General features: G+C 49.4%; 1 protein-coding gene across 1 annotated transcript in view; it reads left to right on the top strand.

Annotated features, from left to right (window-relative positions):
* LOC116943801 (alsin-like) overlaps positions 1-16,522 on the top strand; it is a 121,149-nt gene that overhangs the window by 46,015 nt on the left and 58,612 nt on the right. Inside the window, exons 9-13 of the mRNA XM_076068190.1 lie at positions 1,284-1,431; positions 1,746-1,976; positions 2,868-3,057; positions 9,685-9,750; positions 10,885-11,059. Coding sequence (XP_075924305.1) covers positions 1,284-1,431; positions 1,746-1,976; positions 2,868-3,057; positions 9,685-9,750; positions 10,885-11,059 — 810 coding nt within the window. The remainder of the gene's footprint in view (positions 1-1,283; positions 1,432-1,745; positions 1,977-2,867; positions 3,058-9,684; positions 9,751-10,884; positions 11,060-16,522) is intronic.

Here is a 16,522-nt window from a genome sequence, read left to right on the forward strand (position 1 = left end):
TGGCAAAACGTCGTACTCAGATTGTAACTGTTGTGACTTTGCTCTCCAACACACCGGCGTGCTGTACTAGTAAAGAATTGGCATTTTCTGTTTGCATGACAAACCTTACTAATTGGCTGTGTCGGGTGGTGGCGGGTTTAACGACACATTTATATATTTACGCAATCTTATCCAAAAAACCTTAACAGACTGTTGGGGCAAGTGCTGTTAGCAAGCACTGTGGTGCACTGTGGTGCACGGGGGGTGGGTGGCCAGCACCATGCCTGGTCGACTTTGTTTCTCCAGTGGTGATGTTTATACACCACACCAGGTACCCATTTGAGGTTGAGTCGACCTAGGGGAGGCCCATGACTGGTTCCATTAATCTTCACTGGTGTTGGGCTCTGCACTCGTAGTGCAGAGCAATCACACTACCGCTCCCCACTCGCGGACAAACACACACACCTGCTTTGGATCATCAGTAAGTACAGAATTTATGCAGTATATATTTGTACTATTTATTGTCTAGGAATGTTTTTGTATAGGGTTTTTACATATTTAAATTATTTAGTTTTTTGTTTATTTGGCATACAGTACAGTACGTATTTCAAATGTGATGTATCTATTTTTGGTTGCCGTGTACCTCACCTCATTATTTAGGTAAGGGTTAAGCATTGAATATCGTAGTTTTTTGCATCACTTTCCAAGAACGTAATCCCAACGATGTTCAAGGTTCTTGTAATAATTATTGTTGCATTTACATGACGTTGGTTAAATTCCTCTGCAACTCAAAGTGTGTTATATAAGCAGCTGCCCTGTGTGGTACAATGTGACTCAGCACCTGGCCTGCAAAAAGACATTAGTCTGGCAGAAGGGGGCAGTGATTGCTATGTAGAATGCAAATTGAGTCAATTATGTTGCAATTTTTTTAATTTGGCAGACTTAAACCATGACGCCGGCATACAATAGCCTACTCATATCGAATGCTGTCAGGGGATCTGCGAAGCAGACAGCACGTATTTATGGTTAATGCACCTACAGTGTTAACTAGGGTGACCTGCCGGATTCGAACCGTGACCCTCTGAAGCAAGAAGTGAATGCACTGCTGCTTGGCCATGTCACCACCCCATGTCACTTTGTGGGAAAGTAATCGGTGGTTGTCCCATGGAGAAAATCACCACCCTCCCCCACAGCTATAAGAATATGGCATTTTCATCACTGGCTTCAGGGCTGTATAGATAGGGGATGAGCACACCTCCCCGGTCGTCGCTTGAGTAGGAAATCACTTTGACTTTGTTGTGCAGGTTGGCCACGTGTTCAGCGTGTCGCTGAGTGGGAACGTCTTCGTGTCTCTGTCGGACGGGGGCCCCTCTTTCTCCTCCGCCACCGCTGCCGCCGCCCCTGAGGGGTTTGTGGCTAATTTGGCAGACTTAAACCATGACGCCGGCATACAATAGCCTACTCATATCGAATGCTGTCAGGGGATCTGCGAAGCAGACAGCACGTATTTATGGTTAATGCACCTACAGTGTTAACTAGGGTGACCTGCCGGATTCGAACCGTGACCCTCTGAAGCAAGAAGTGAATGCACTGCTGCTTGGCCATGTCACCACCCCATGTCACTTTGTGGGAAAGTAATCGGTGGTTGTCCCATGGAGAAAATCACCACCCTCCCCCACAGCTATAAGAATATGGCATTTTCATCACTGGCTTCAGGGCTGTATAGATAGGGGATGAGCACACCTCCCCGGTCGTCGCTTGAGTAGGAAATCACTTTGACTTTGTTGTGCAGGTTGGCCACGTGTTCAGCGTGTCGCTGAGTGGGAACGTCTTCGTGTCTCTGTCGGACGGGGGCCCCTCTTTCTCCTCCGCCACCGCTGCCGCCGCCCCTGAGGGGTTTGTGGCTGCCCTGCATGAGTTATCGGCTACGGAGCGCGCCTGCTACCGCGAGCTGCGAGCAGTCAAGACTCATGTGCTCAAGCCTCTGCTGAACTCAGGTGACGCCGAGCAGCCCGGGAGGATTTCCTCATTGATGTCCGTTCGTCCGTTAGGCACTGGGGTGGGACCCGTGTGCAAAAATGGGAGAGGGCCAATTGTGGAAACCGTGTTGGACTGGTGTCCACGAGTCCGGTGACCCGAGGAGAAGAACGGAACTTGCAACATATTAGTGGGAGACTGCCGGGACAGATCTTGCAGGTGGCTGTGTGTCTTCTGTGCAGCAGCTGCGGGATTTGGCGGAGGGTAGAGAGCATTGGAAAGGTGGGTGTAGGCATCGATGGCTTTAGCCACTATGACATCTTGACCTTGATGAAGAGTTCCGTGTGTAGACCAGTCGAAGGAACAATTGTTGTCAGCTGCTGCCCTCAGTTCTGGAATCACTCGACCTCCCGATTACATTTAAATTCAATCCCGGCCGTTGCCGAGTTTGGAAATCAATTTATGACCAGGCTTTTCTATAAACTTGAAGAGCTGTGGAGAGTTACGGGTGTTTGTGTTCAATGCTAACCGACCATCTACGCTGGCTGTTGACGTTTGATCTCATTTTTTAAAATTGTATTAATTAACTCTACTGGCCTCATCTCGTCACTAAACCTCTCCACCTGAGCCTTCTTCACATTGTATGCTACTCATTGTCAAATCTAGTCTAGATTTGTTACATTTAAAAGAATATTGTGTTCTTAAATTGTACTCGATGTGATCCGGGTCGGCTCCCTCTACCCCGCCCCCCTGTTCCAAGGGAGGCGATGCTGCTTCATTTGTCCCGATGGGGTTAATTTTTTAATCTCTCCGGTGAAGTAGATAAATAAAAGGAACTAAAAAAAATTGCGAGTGCGGCAGACGACCCGCAGCAGCGCGAGGCTCACGGCGGACTTCCCCTGCGCACGCAGATGCAGCTGCGGCGCTCCGAGGGTCCCCGGTGGAGGCTGCCTTCCGGGCTGTCGTCGACACCTTCCGCAGCACCTGCTGGCTGCTGGGCCAGCACGGGGCCAGCCTGGGCACGTTCCTGGGCAGCAGGCGCGACGTGGGAGACCTCTTCGTCGTCTCCCAACTCGCAACCCACACGCAGACGTTTCAGAAGTAACGACTTTGACATGCAGTGTCTCATTCTGATCCATAAACGATGGGGAGGGGGGGAACCCGATCACGACAGAGAATTTGGGGGTTGGCCAGAAGATTGGCAGAGATGCGCGTTGTGCTCGTAAATGCTCTCGGCCTCATCAGTATCTCAACAATGCAAGGACTTTGCCGTCTTCTGACCTACTGCAGCTAAGCAGAGTATACAATCTCCTTCATATATTTGTCTCTCTGTATAAAATATAAAAGTATTCTTTATACAACCCCCCCATGACCCCACGGCCTCCTGGGAGTGAATAATTCAGCACCTTTGATTCAGACATAGTCTCCATAATAGCGTGTTTTTGTGTTAGATCACGTAAATATAACTGTGTCGTTAAACCTGCTACCACATTTATATTTACGCGATCTAACCAAAAACAACCCTATATTATGGATAATATTGGTTGCAAAAGCCCATGTGTTAAACTAGACAGTATCTCATCAGTAGATGCAGCAGTGCCGACATTTCTGTTTGGGAGTATTTCATATTTCTTTGGTGTTCTTTTAGTCTCATATTGATCATTCATCCCATCGAACCAACATAGCATTTGCCACAGAAGCAATTAATCCGGTTATACACCTTCTATTGATAGCTTCGGTAATACATCTTTAGTACCAGATATTAGTTTTTGTGTTGAATGTACCATGCCGAATCTGACTCTCTCACTTGGATGTCAGCAGTGGCAGAACACACGTGCCAACAAGGACACTCAATTGATTTTGATAATGTTGACGTTTTGTGCAAAACTAGTTACTACTGGCCGAGACTAATTACATAATCTATTGAAATTGAGATACTTCTTTTTTACCAAAAAACCTCTTATGGGAAATATTGGTCGCGAAAGGCTATGTGTTAAACGGACTACTCACTATAACACGAGTCTAGCACGTGATAGACTATTCACTATAATGCAAATCTAGTTCGTGACGGACTACTCACTACAATGCAAGTCTAGTGCGTGACGGACTACTCGCTACATTGCAAGTCTAGCGTGTGATGGACTACGCAGTATAATACGAGGCAAGCGCATGACGGACTACTTTTCTGAGTGGCGTGAGTGTTGGCAGCATTGTTCGGTGATGCTGGGAGCTGGCACTGTCGTACTGTGGTACTAATACGTGCTGTGATAAACGGCGTGCCTTCCTCTTCCTCACTCTTTGTTCCGAGGCATCTTTTGCATGCGTAGCATCATCTCACTTCCTTGTCTTTTTCACTCACCGTATCTCTCTCTCGCACTTTATATTTCAAAAAATGACTGTCACGCGTAGCATATGTATATATAAATACTTTATAAACGCCACATTTAAGATGGAACACATGAAACAGCGTACTCTACTGCCAAATAAAAACAACAATAAAATTACGGTCTGGAACGCCATCCCAACCTTTACCATTGCTCCTTGGGAAAATTTTATTCACTTTATCGGGCAGTTTTCCAGAACACAACCCCCATGTTAAGCAAGGACTTGGTATTTTTATGCATATGTTGTGGTGTAAACTCACACGGAGACGAGATTCTCTGTAAGGGCTATTGCCAGTTTGTTTACTACACTCACGTACAGTATCACCGGATCACACCCGAGGTAGACACTTCTATACTTGGTCCTTCCCATGGACCATCCCGGTACCCGCTTTACTCCTCGGCCTATCCTCACCTAAGCTCCCCACTAATCCTACTCTTTCCTCGGCCTAAGGTCTCGGTGCCGAGCGGCGTGTCTTCTGTACCCTTGAGACCTACATTCCCCCGGCTCCCCACAACAACCCCGCCCCTCGGCCCAGGGTCCCCCTAAAGTACCCCTCCCCTCTGGGTAACATGACGTCACTCTATGATGTAATCCAGTTCTTTCCTGCCGATGCCCTCACTTCCTCCCACTACTCCTCTACATCACCCCCCCCACCCCATAAAAAAAACCACAGCCGTCCCGGCTGATAACACAACTTTAGGCCCGGCAGACATCCCGCAATGCCAGCACCCCGCAATTGGTAATTATGACCAACAAGAGAAGGAGGTCCGGGGTGCCAAGGCGGAGGTGATGTCTGAGACGGGGAAAAACACTGAAGACAGGCAGGATGGCGGGGCGGGAAGGCCCCCTCCCCAGGGCGGCTGGAAAAACTATGTCGGCCTCTGGCGGTCAGCGAAAAGGATTGGCCACGCCTTGTCCCCTGTGACCCATGGAACCCCGAAGCCTGATCCCCTGCTAGGCGTTCGTTAGCCGCTTGGCGACTGGCCGAATTGTTGATGGGCGCCTGTCGAGCATCGTGCAGTTTGTTGAGCGTGCCCCTAATTAATGCCGGCACGGCGGATTTCTTAAGAGGCGGCTGCAGACCCAATTGCACCTCTTTGAGCAGCCTTGAAGAAAAATTTCGACCTTAGTCAGACAACAGTCGCTCTGGGACCCCTTTATCCAACACATACCCTTGCAAGAAGGCGTCCATGATAGATGTAGCTGATTGGTCTGGCAAGGGCCATGCCATGGGCCAACGTGTAAAGTATTCGACTCCCACCCGAAGATACTTGTGGCCCCTTCCAAAGGTTGGAAATGGTCCCAAAATATCGAGGGCCACCAGTTCGTTAATGCAGGAAACTTGGATGGACTGTAGTGGGGGTTGGTCCCGCACCACCGGGGCCTTCCGCCACGACTACTACTGCCTGGGCAATAGTAGTCGCGCTTGAGGGTCAACAATGTTTTGTGGACCCCCAGGTGCATCAACTTTTCATGAACCGACCTAGTTAGTCTCCCTCTTAGGATAACAGGAACCACCAGACAATATTTTTCGAGCCCAGGGTCCCAGCGCATTAGTAGGCCGTCGTGTAGGGCAATTGGCGGAGTGGTCGGCTGAGAGGGGATTTGGCCATCAGGCCTAACCCGGCAGGCCTAACCCGGCGTCGCAGCTTGAGCAGAGAGGTATCCTCCATCTGCAAGCGTGACCACTCCTGTCTTAGGATTCCTAAGCCGAAGTCGACGGGCAGGACCTCGGTCGTCACTACCAACTGTGCCCCGATGCTACTCGTATCCCTACAGCGACTCAATCCCGTTGAGCAGGCACACCCGTTCTCCGGAGGCCGCCTAGACAGCCCATCAGCATTTCTGTGCCGAGTACCCTTCCTGTGTATGACCTCGAATGAGTACTCCTGGAGCACTTCGAGCCATCGGGACAACTGGCCCGAAGGCTGATCGATGTGCAATGAATATTGTAGTGCCGCATGGTCAGTACGGACGGTAAAGCTTTGACCGTACAAGTAGGCTCGAAACAGTTGCACAAAAAACACAATGGCCAACAGCTCTCTTCGGGTGATGCAATACCACTGCTCGGTGGGTGACAATACTCGACTGCCAAATGCCACGATTCGCTCAACGCCATCCACCACTTGGGCCAACACAGCCCCTATGGCTGTGTCGCTGGCGTCGGTGTCGAGCACAAAGGGCCATGAGAAGTCCAGATATCCCAAGGCGGGCGCATCTGCCAGGGATGTCCGGAGTGCGATAAAAGCCTCTTCCTCCTCCGTGCGCCAGCGAAACTTCTGTCCCTTTGCAGTGAGTGCGTGAAGAGGCTTTGCGACCGTCGCGAAGTTGCGCACAAAGCGACAGTAGTAAGATGCGAAGCCAACAAAGCTTCGAACCTCGGCGACAGATGTAGGAGTCGGCCATGTATGGATGCACGTCGTTTTCTCTGGGTCCGTGGCCACACCTGACGCACTAACAATGTGGCCTAGATACTTAACAGACGGCTGCAGCAAATGGCATTTCTTGGGTTTTAATTTCAACCCAGCAGCGCGCACTTTGGTGAAGACTGACTCCAGCCGCAGCAAATGTTCGTCAAACATATGGCTGAAAACAATGACGTCATCGAAATAGATCAAACAAGATTCCCACTGGAGACCTGCCAAAACCATCTCCATAAGGCGTTGGAACGTGGCAGGGGCTGAATGGAGGCCCATAGGAAGCCTATTAAAATGGAACAACCCCTGAGGTGTGCAGAACGCGGTTTTGGGTTTGGAAGCCTCGTCCAATGGCAATTGCCAAAAGCCCGAAAGCAAATCCAGGTTCGAAAAGAACCGTGCGCCAGAGAGAGCGTCAAGCGAATCATCCATCCGAGGCAGGGGATAGGCATCTGCCACGGAAATCTTGTTTAACTTACGGAAATCAACGCAGAAACGGAGACTCCCATCCCGTTTCTTGACCAGAACGATAGGGGCTCCCCACGGGCTATTGGAAGGGGAGATAATATCTGCCGCCAACATGTCATCCACGGCTGAGCGGACATGCTCCTTCTCCATTGGGCTAAAGCGATGGGAATTTAAGCAAATGGGGGCTGCATTCCCCATCTCTGTGATGTTCTAGCAAGGACGTGCGGCCAATGTTGAATTTGCCGTGACTAAACACGTCGGAGAATTTGTTGACGAGTGTTCGAAGCTGGCCGCCGCTCCTCTGGGGACAGGAGAATGTTTTCATGACAGAGTGCATTCACCCAGGACGTGTCGGACTTCCCCTCAGGCAGCACAGCCGCCGGCAACCCCCTTCTGGCGTGGCCTTGACCGGTGGGAGGGCCGGGGACGCATGTGCCACAATGGTGCCCGCCGGAACTGTTACCTGCGAGGGCCCCGCATTGAGAATTTGTAGGAATGGTTCTTGATTTTCTGCCACAACCGTAAGGGCACCTACAAGGGAGTCTGAAATTGTAAGTTCCCGCGGAGCCTCAAGGGTTTTCGCATTTGTGATCCCGGCGGGATAGTCAAGGAATCTCTAGCCAAGGCACGAACACTGGTTACACTGGCCGCAAGAGGGGTCAACACCGTAGGAGAATTCAAAAAGGTCAAGCGCTGACTAGATGGTAAATCGACGTAACCCTGGTCGATGAGTATCTTCATGGGCATTTTGGCCAGGAAGTCTGCCCAAGAGGCATGGCACTGCGAGCGTCTTAGAGACCAAGACAGGACCTTCCAGTTGAATGTCCCCAAACCAAATTGATGTCACAATATGGCCCACTATACCCAGACTGCCCCCATTTGCAGCAACACATGCCCCCTGCACAGGTCTCAGTGGACCAACGCTGTGTGGTAGCAACTCGAAAATGCATTCTGATATAATGGTGGCCGATGCCCCCGTGTCCACCAAAATGCGAACCTCCACCCCACTCCTGACACCAGTTGTTGTGGTATAAACTCACACAGAGACGAGATTCTCTGTAAGGGCTATTGCCAGTTTATTAACTACTGCACTCACGTACAGTATCACCGGATCACACCCGAGGTAGACACTTCTACACTTGGTCCTTCCCATGGACCATCCCGGTACCCGCTTTACTCCTCGGCCTAATCCTCACCTAAGCTCCCCACTAATCCTACTCTTTCCTCGGCCTAAGGTCTCAGTGCCGAGCGGCGTGTCTTCTGTTCGGCTTGTCTTGCGTTCCCTCAAGACCTCCATTCCCCCGGCTCCCCACAACGAACCCGCCCCTCAGCCCGGGGTCCCCCTTAAGTACCCCTCCCCACTGGGTAACATGACGTCACCCTTTGACGTAATCCAGTTCTTTCCTGCCGATGCCCTCACTTCCTCCCACTACTCATCTACACATTTAATAGACTCAGTATTAATCATGACGGCCACTGGATTTGAACTTTGAATCTTTGCAACAAGTGCCGAAAGCACTACCGCTGGGCCGCTAGGCTACATCACCGCCCCTATGGCAATCTAGGCTTTTATTACTGTATTTTCCCGCATATAGCCCGCATACACATATAACCCGCAAAAATAGCGTTTTGTGTAAAAAAAAAAGTCATATAGCCCGCACCTCCATATACCCCGCATGCATTCATATATTTAACGTCGTTACCGCAGCTTAATTCTATCATATTAATACGAAGTTTACATTTGTAATACATTCCACTATCAATTGTTAACATAAAAATCATAACGTGCACAAAGAAAACAAACTAACCGGAAACGAGTGAACTTAAAACAGTAAATAAGTAACAAAAGTAAATATCCAATAAATAAGTAACACATAACTGGTAGATACGTAAGTACAGTTTTAGCACTGGTAGATTGCGCACGCGCAGATAAGAGCGGCATTACGGTACAACCGTCGCCTCGCCCCCAACCCCCACCTCTCTCCCCCCAGCTGCCCCACCCCCCAACCCCCACTTCTCTCTTCCCCCAGCTCTCCCGTCGCCGGTATACAGTGCGCGCACTTCAAACATTCTCGTGTAATTGTACAATTAATTAAAAACGTGTTAACGTGTAATTTTAGTGCGAGTGGTTTATTCAGCAGTGCTTTAGTCAAAGGTAAGTGTTGCATAGTGGATCGTCCTACCATGAAAACATTTAATGAGTTATGACATGTCACACGTAAAATATTTTTGGGATAGCCCGCACCTCCATATACCCCGCAGGGTCTTGTTTTGTTTGTAAAAAGTGGTATACCCCGTGGGTTATATGCGGGAAAATATGGTAATCTGCTTATGTCACTGTTGTGTGCTGAGTTGTTACCATGTTTTGTATCGTGCATGCCCTGTCCCTCTTCCTGCATGGGCATTGGACTGTATTGCCTCCTTTGTGTGGCCCTGACAAATATGTTGTCGTGCACAGGTACTTCTCATCCTTCACCAACCTGCTGGTGTTGGATGGAATTGAAGTAATTTCCCGCATAGCCGGGTGAGTAGTGTGGGGAAAATGTGGATTTACAATGGCATTATGTTTGTGTGTTTTAATGGACCTACACTGGTGAACTGTACATTATTCATCACAAAGTTTTGGGTTCGGCCACATAATATCTGATCCATTCTGTGACATTAGGAACCATCGACCACTTGATACAGCGAAACAGTCAGGTGGTGGAGGGTTCTGATTGACACACAATTGGCCAGGTCACCACGTGGCCTAACCCAAAACTCTCTTATGATTCACATTATCGGCTGCGATAACCTATTCCGTGTGAAGTTAACTGTATACGGTCTATAATTGAAGTTGTGAAGGTACAGCACAGTCAATATAATGAACAAATTAGGATAGTAGACTGTTCTGATTTGGGAAAAATTTAGTTTCTGTGCACGTATACAACATGCTATAATGTGTTATTATAGTAGTTCGGTCACCTCGATGCATATTTTGAAGAAATAAAAAACGATGCGAGTTTGTGATTGATCTGGTAGAAATAACCTTCTTTCCTTTAAAACTAAAACACTTTCACACCTGAATTAACTTGTCATTTTTAGTATTGCGATTCCAACAGGAGTGACAGTTTCTGTATGCTCGCCACTGACATGGTGCTATTACACAGAATACCTTGCAGTGCCCAGGCTGGGAACCAAAGTCTGTGTGCAATTAATGAAAAATAATTTTATCTTGTAATATACTGCACAACATTAGCTCGCTCTCAAAGAGAGAGCATGACTCGGAGGCGTGGGGAAGGCAGCAGCCAAGTGGTGAGCCAGCGACAAATTCACCCCCAAACTCTGCTGTCCTCTACCTGTTGAGGTGTTATTGACCAATTAATGAGTGGTTTATACGTGTGGGAGGAAACTGGAGCACCTGAAGAAAACCCACACTCTCGAGGAGGCAACACTCTATCCCCAGCAGATGGAACAGATGGAAATTAGTCCACCTTGCTGTACCACCAACTGCTGGCGAACCAGGGCTACGGCTCATTGATGTCCACGAGAAGGAAGTTTAACACAATGTGTGTGATATATCAATCCTTGCGCCCACCAGTGTTGGATTAGAGGCGTGCATAGCCACCCCTGTCCGATCTAAATGAGTCTGCTTGCACTGTATTGTTTTTTCCTGCAGGGAGTGCCTAAAAGTTGGTTTGCAAGCACTCAAACAGTCGGCGGAAGGACAAGCGAATGGGCGAGCGGATGAGGCATCGTTGGCCGACGGGCTGCTGCGGCTTCTCTCGCGGCCGGGAGACAGAGCCCAGGAGTACGCGAGGCTCACCAAGCAGATGTGTGGCAGCTTCCCTGGGGTGAGGCATGAGCCTGTGACGGAGCGCTTCTATCCAACCACACGTTATTACGATCATCTGGGTGGTAGGATAGCGCAAGTGGCATCACTCGTGCCTCACAGCAACAAGGGCCTGGGGTTTGATTCCTAATTCCGACAACTTTCTGGGTGGAGTTTGTATAGTCTCCCTTTTTTATTTCTACTTCATATTATTTCGAATTAATTTTACCAGGTAAGGTCCAACTGAGCTTCATAGCTCTATTTCGGTAGTCACCTGGCCACAAATTATAGCTCAACGAAGTGGCTTATCGCATGGATATTTCTAGCAGCCAAATATTCTGAATGCTTATTTCTAAATGTGGAGGGAAAAAGCGGAGGACCCGGAAAAAAATCCATACGACCACGGGGGGAGAGACATGCAAACTCCAAATATACAGGCGTCGGGGTCGAGATCGAACCCACGACCTCCTGTATACTAGGTGAGGGAGTTAACATCTCGCCTCCATGCATTGGTTTCCCCTGGGTTGACCAAACATCGAAATGCTGAAAGATTATCTGCAAGCTACTCAGTTGGGATTACACAAAGCAGCAGCAATGTCGCCCCATACTGCAGAAAACTTGGCAGGACCCTTCTGAAAAAGAGTCTTAAGACTCAGTGAGGCCTCTTGTGTGAACAGGCATAGTAGTAATATTATAAAACATAAACTTTACAATCAATTCATAACAGAATAAGCACATAAAACAACTCGTTCACATCAGAATCAGAAAGGGTTTTATTCGCCATGAAAGTTCACACCGACACGGAATTTACTTTGGCAGGATGGTGCATACATTCAACATATAGGAATCTAAAATCTTAAATAAGTTTTAAACAAGTCTTACTATAATAATAAGGGTTAAAAGTCTAACACCAAGGGGCTGAAGTATATAAAATTGAATAAATATCGAATATAAAATAGCTTTAAGATATAATTAAAAAATAAAAAAATACAAATAGGTTAACATAGTTAATATCGGCAAGGTGTCATTATGTAGATAAAATGTTAAAATCAGTGTAAGCCCTTGGCCTTGTTTAACAGGCCAGCAGCAGATGGGAAGAAACTGTTTTTATGGCGTGAGGTTTTGGTCCTGATGGACCGAAGCCTTCTGCCGGAGGGGAGTAGCTGAAACAGAGAGTGTCCAGGGTGGGAGGAATCGGCCATAATCTTCTTCGCTCGCCTCATGGTCCTTGTCGTGTGCAGGTCCTCGAGGGTTGGTAGATTGCAGGCAATTACCTTCTCAGCAGTGTGGATGATACGCTGCAGTCTGCTCTTGTCCTTGGCAGTGGCAGCAGCGTACCAGACGGTTATGGAGGAGGTGAGGATGGATTCAATGATCGCTGTATAGAATTGCACCATCATTGTCTTTGGCAGGTTGAATTTCTTCAGCTGCCATAGAAAGTACATCCTCTGTTGAGCTCTCTTGGTGAGGGAGCTGATGTTCAGTTCCCACTTGAGGTCCTGGGAGAGAATTGTGCCCAGGAAGCGGAAGGACTCTACAATTTTGACTGGGGAGTCTAACAGGGTGATGGGGGTGAGGGGGGCTGTATTCTTCCTGAAGTCCACAACCATCTCAACTGTCTTTAGAGCATTTAGCTCTAAGTTGTTCTGGCTACACCAGGTCACCAGGTTGTCAGCTTCCCACCTATAGTCAGACTCATCCCCACCAGAGATCAGCCCAATGAGGGTGGTGTCGTCCGCAAACTTCAAGAGTTTGACGGACAGATGATTGGAGGTGCAGCTGTTGGTATACAGCGACAAGAGCAGTGGGGAAAGGACGCAGCCCTGAGGAGTTCCGGTGCTGATGGACCTGGAGTCAGAGATTTGTGTTCCCAGCTTAACGCACTGCTTCCTGTCAGACAGGAAGTCTGTGATCCATTTACAGGTGGTGTAGGGCACGTTCAGCTGGAAGAGCTTGTCTTGAAGCAGGGCAGGGATGATGGTGTTGAAGGCAGAGCTGAAGACCACAAACAGGATCCTGGCGTAGGATGCTGGGGCGTCCAGATGCTGTAGGGTGAAGTGGAGGGCCATGTTAACTGTGTCGTCCACAGACCTGTTGGCTCTGTAGGCAAACTGAAGGGGGTCCAGGAGAGGGTCTGTGATGGCTTTGAGGTGTGCCAGGACCAGGCGCTCAAAAGACTTCATTACCACAGATGTAAGGGCGACCGGTCTGTAATCATTTAGTCCTGTTGGCCTTAGCTTTTTGGGCACAGGGATGATGGTGGAGGACTTGAGACAGGCTGGTACATGGCATGTCTCCAGGGAGGTGTTAAAGATGTTGGTGAACACCGGAGACAGCTGGTCAGCGCAGTGCCTGAGGGTGGCTGGAGAGACAAAGTCCGGCCCGGCTGCTTTGCGTGGATCCTGCCTCTTGAAAAGTCTATTAACTTCTCCCTCCTGAAAGGGGAGAATCGTCTCTGTAGTATGGGTGGGGGGTGGGGTCTCTTTGGTGGGAAGGGGTGGTTCAGGACAGTCCAATTGTCTTTCAAATCTACAGTAGAACTCGTTCAGGTCGTTGGCTAGGCGGGAGTCGTTAGTGGTGTGGGGGGCTCTGGGTTTGTAGTTGGTGATCTGCCTGAGCCCTCTCCAGACAGAAGCAGCGTCGTTAGTAGAGAACTGGTGTTTTAGTCTCTCTGAGTACAGTCCTTTAGCCTCTCTCACCGCTTTGCTAAACCTGTTCTTCAACTCCTTGAATCTGTCTCTATCCCCACTCCTAAACGCTTCCTCCTTCTCCAACCTCAACCTTCTGAGCTTTGCTGAGAACCAGGGCTTATTGTTGTTAAAGTTCACCCTGGTACGTGTTGGGATACAGCAGTCCTCACAGAAGCTGATGTAGGACGTCACAGCCTCTGTGAGTTCATCCAGACTATTGGTAGCAGTCGTGAACATATCCCAGTCAGTACAGTCTAAGCACGCCCGCAAATCTTCCACAGCCTCACTGGTCCACTGTTTAGATGTCCTCACAGCAGGTTTACAGAGTTTTAGTTTCTGCCTGTATGCAGGAATCAGGTGGACCATGGCATGGTCAGAGTGTCCTAGTGCTGCTCGGGGGACGGCGTGGTAGGCTCTACTGACTGTAGTGTAGCAGTGATCCAGAGTGTTCCCTTCTCTGGTTGCGCATTTAATGAATTGTATGTATTTGGGGAGTTCGTGGCTGAGATTACCTTTGTTAAAGTCGCCAAGTACGATAACCAACGAATCTGGATTTGCTCGCTCCACACTCAGAATCTGATCGGCGAGCATGCGTTGGCCCTCTTTAACCTGAGGACAAGGCAGCAAATAAACTCTGACCAAAATGAGCGACGCGAACTCGCGAGGCGAGTAAAACGGTTTACAGGTTATAAAAATTGATTCAAGGAGTGGAGAACAATGTTGCAGAATCACTGTGACATCTACACACCATATTCTTAGTTTTTTCGGTAAAGTCACGTTGAAGAGAAACAACAAAATAACAAAATATATAAAACAATAAACAATTCTCACGACGTTTCGACCATAACTCAAACGGTCATCATCAGGTGTTTGAGTTATGGTCGAAACGTCGTGAGAATTTTTTATTGTTTTATATATTTTGTTATTTTGTTGTTTCTCTTCAACGTGACTTTACCGAAAAAACTAAGAATATGAATTACTGCAGTCACGAAAGCTTTAAATCAAAATCTACACACCAGCCACTGTTAATGTAAAAACAAATACCACCGCCTTTCGTCTTGCCGGAGAGTGCTATGTCACGATCCGATCTTACAAGATGGAATCCTGCTAGTTGTAGCGAAGTGTCCGGAATCAAATCACACAGCCATGTTTCCGTGAAGCACAAAACAGAAGCTGAAAGAAAGTCTTTGTTTTTTACCATCAGTAGCTGAAGTTCATCCATTTTGTTGTACAGTGAACGTACGTTGGAGAAGAAAAAGTTCGGAAGCACTGTTCGGATCCCGCGTCTGCGTAGCCGTACTAGAGCCCCCGACCGTTTACCCCTTGGGCGGCGTTTCGCTGCTTGAGCAAAGCCTAGCGCGGCATTGACTAGAATGCCTACTAATTCTGCCGCTGGAAGCAGAAAAATAGGAATGAAATCCACAGGAGTTGTTTCCCTGATATTTAAAAGTTCGTCTCTTGTTAGAGAACTCCAAAAATCTTGGCAAAACACTGAATTGACAGACAAAACAAGACAAAACAGGGCGCACCGACCGGCTGAGGCTACCATCATCGGCGCCATCTTCGCACCAGCACGGGTGTGCTGAACAGTAGGACTCTCTCACCAGCACTGGTGTGTTGAACAGTAGGCTCCTCTCACCAGCACGGGTGTGATGAACAGTAGGCCTCTCTCACCAGCACGGGAGTGGTGAACAGCAGGCCCCTCTCACCAACACGGGTGTGATGAACAGCACGTCCCTCTCATCAGCACGGGTGTGATGAATAGTAGGCCTCTCTCACCAGCACGGGTGTGTTGAACAGCAGGCCCCTCTCACCAGCATGGGTGTGCTGAACAGCAGGCCCCTCTCACCACACGGGTGTGATGAACAGCAGGCCCCTCTCACCAGCACGGGTGTCATGAACAGTAGGCCTCTCTCACCAGCACGGGTGTGCTGAACAGCAGGCCCATCTCACCAGCACGGGTGTGTTGAACAGCAGGCCCCTCTCACCAGCACGGGTGTGTTGAACAGCAGGCCCCTCTCACCAGCACAGGTGTGCTGAACAGCAGGCCCCTCTCACCAGCACGGGTGTGCTGAACAGCAGGCCCCTCTCACCAGCACAGGTGTGCTGAACAGTAGGCCCCTCAACACGGGTGTGCTGAACAGCAGGCCTCTCTCACTAGCACGGGTGTGCTGAACAGCAGGCCCCTCAACAGCAGGCCTCTCTCTCCAGCGCAAGTGTGCTGAACAACAGGCCCCTCAACAGCAGGCCCCTCTCACCAGCACGGGTGTGCTGAACAGCAGGCCCCTCAACACGGGTGTGCTGAACAGCAGGCCTCTCTCACCAGCACGGGTGTGCTGATCAGCAGGCCTCTCTCACCAACACGGATGTGATGAACACCAGGCCCCTCTCACCAGCACGGGTGTGCTGAACAGCAGGCCCCTCAACACGGGTGTGCTGAACAGCAGGCCTCTCTCACCAGCACGGGTGTGCTGAACAGCAGGCCCCTCTCACCAGCACGGGTGTGCTGAAAAGCAGGCCCCTCTCACCAGCACGGGTGTGCTGAACAGCAGGCCCCTCTCACCAGCACGGGTGTGCTGAAAAGCAGGCCTCTCTCACCAACACGGATGTGATGAACAGCAGGCCCCTCTCACCAGCACGGGTGTGCTGAACAGCAGGCCCCTCTCACCAGCACGGGTGTGCTGAACAGCAGGCCTCTCAACAGCAGGCCTCTCTCACCAGCAAGGGTGTGCTGAACAGCAGGCCCCTCAACACGGGTGTGCTGAACAGCAGGCCTCTCTCACCAGCACGGGTGT

The sequence above is a fragment of the Petromyzon marinus genome, chromosome 19 (genome assembly GCF_048934315.1).
Source record: "Petromyzon marinus isolate PM22_M1 ecotype Great Lakes invasive population chromosome 19, UKy_Petmar_22M1.pri1.0, whole genome shotgun sequence".
In the NCBI taxonomy this organism is placed as follows: domain Eukaryota; kingdom Metazoa; phylum Chordata; class Hyperoartia; order Petromyzontiformes; family Petromyzontidae; genus Petromyzon; species Petromyzon marinus.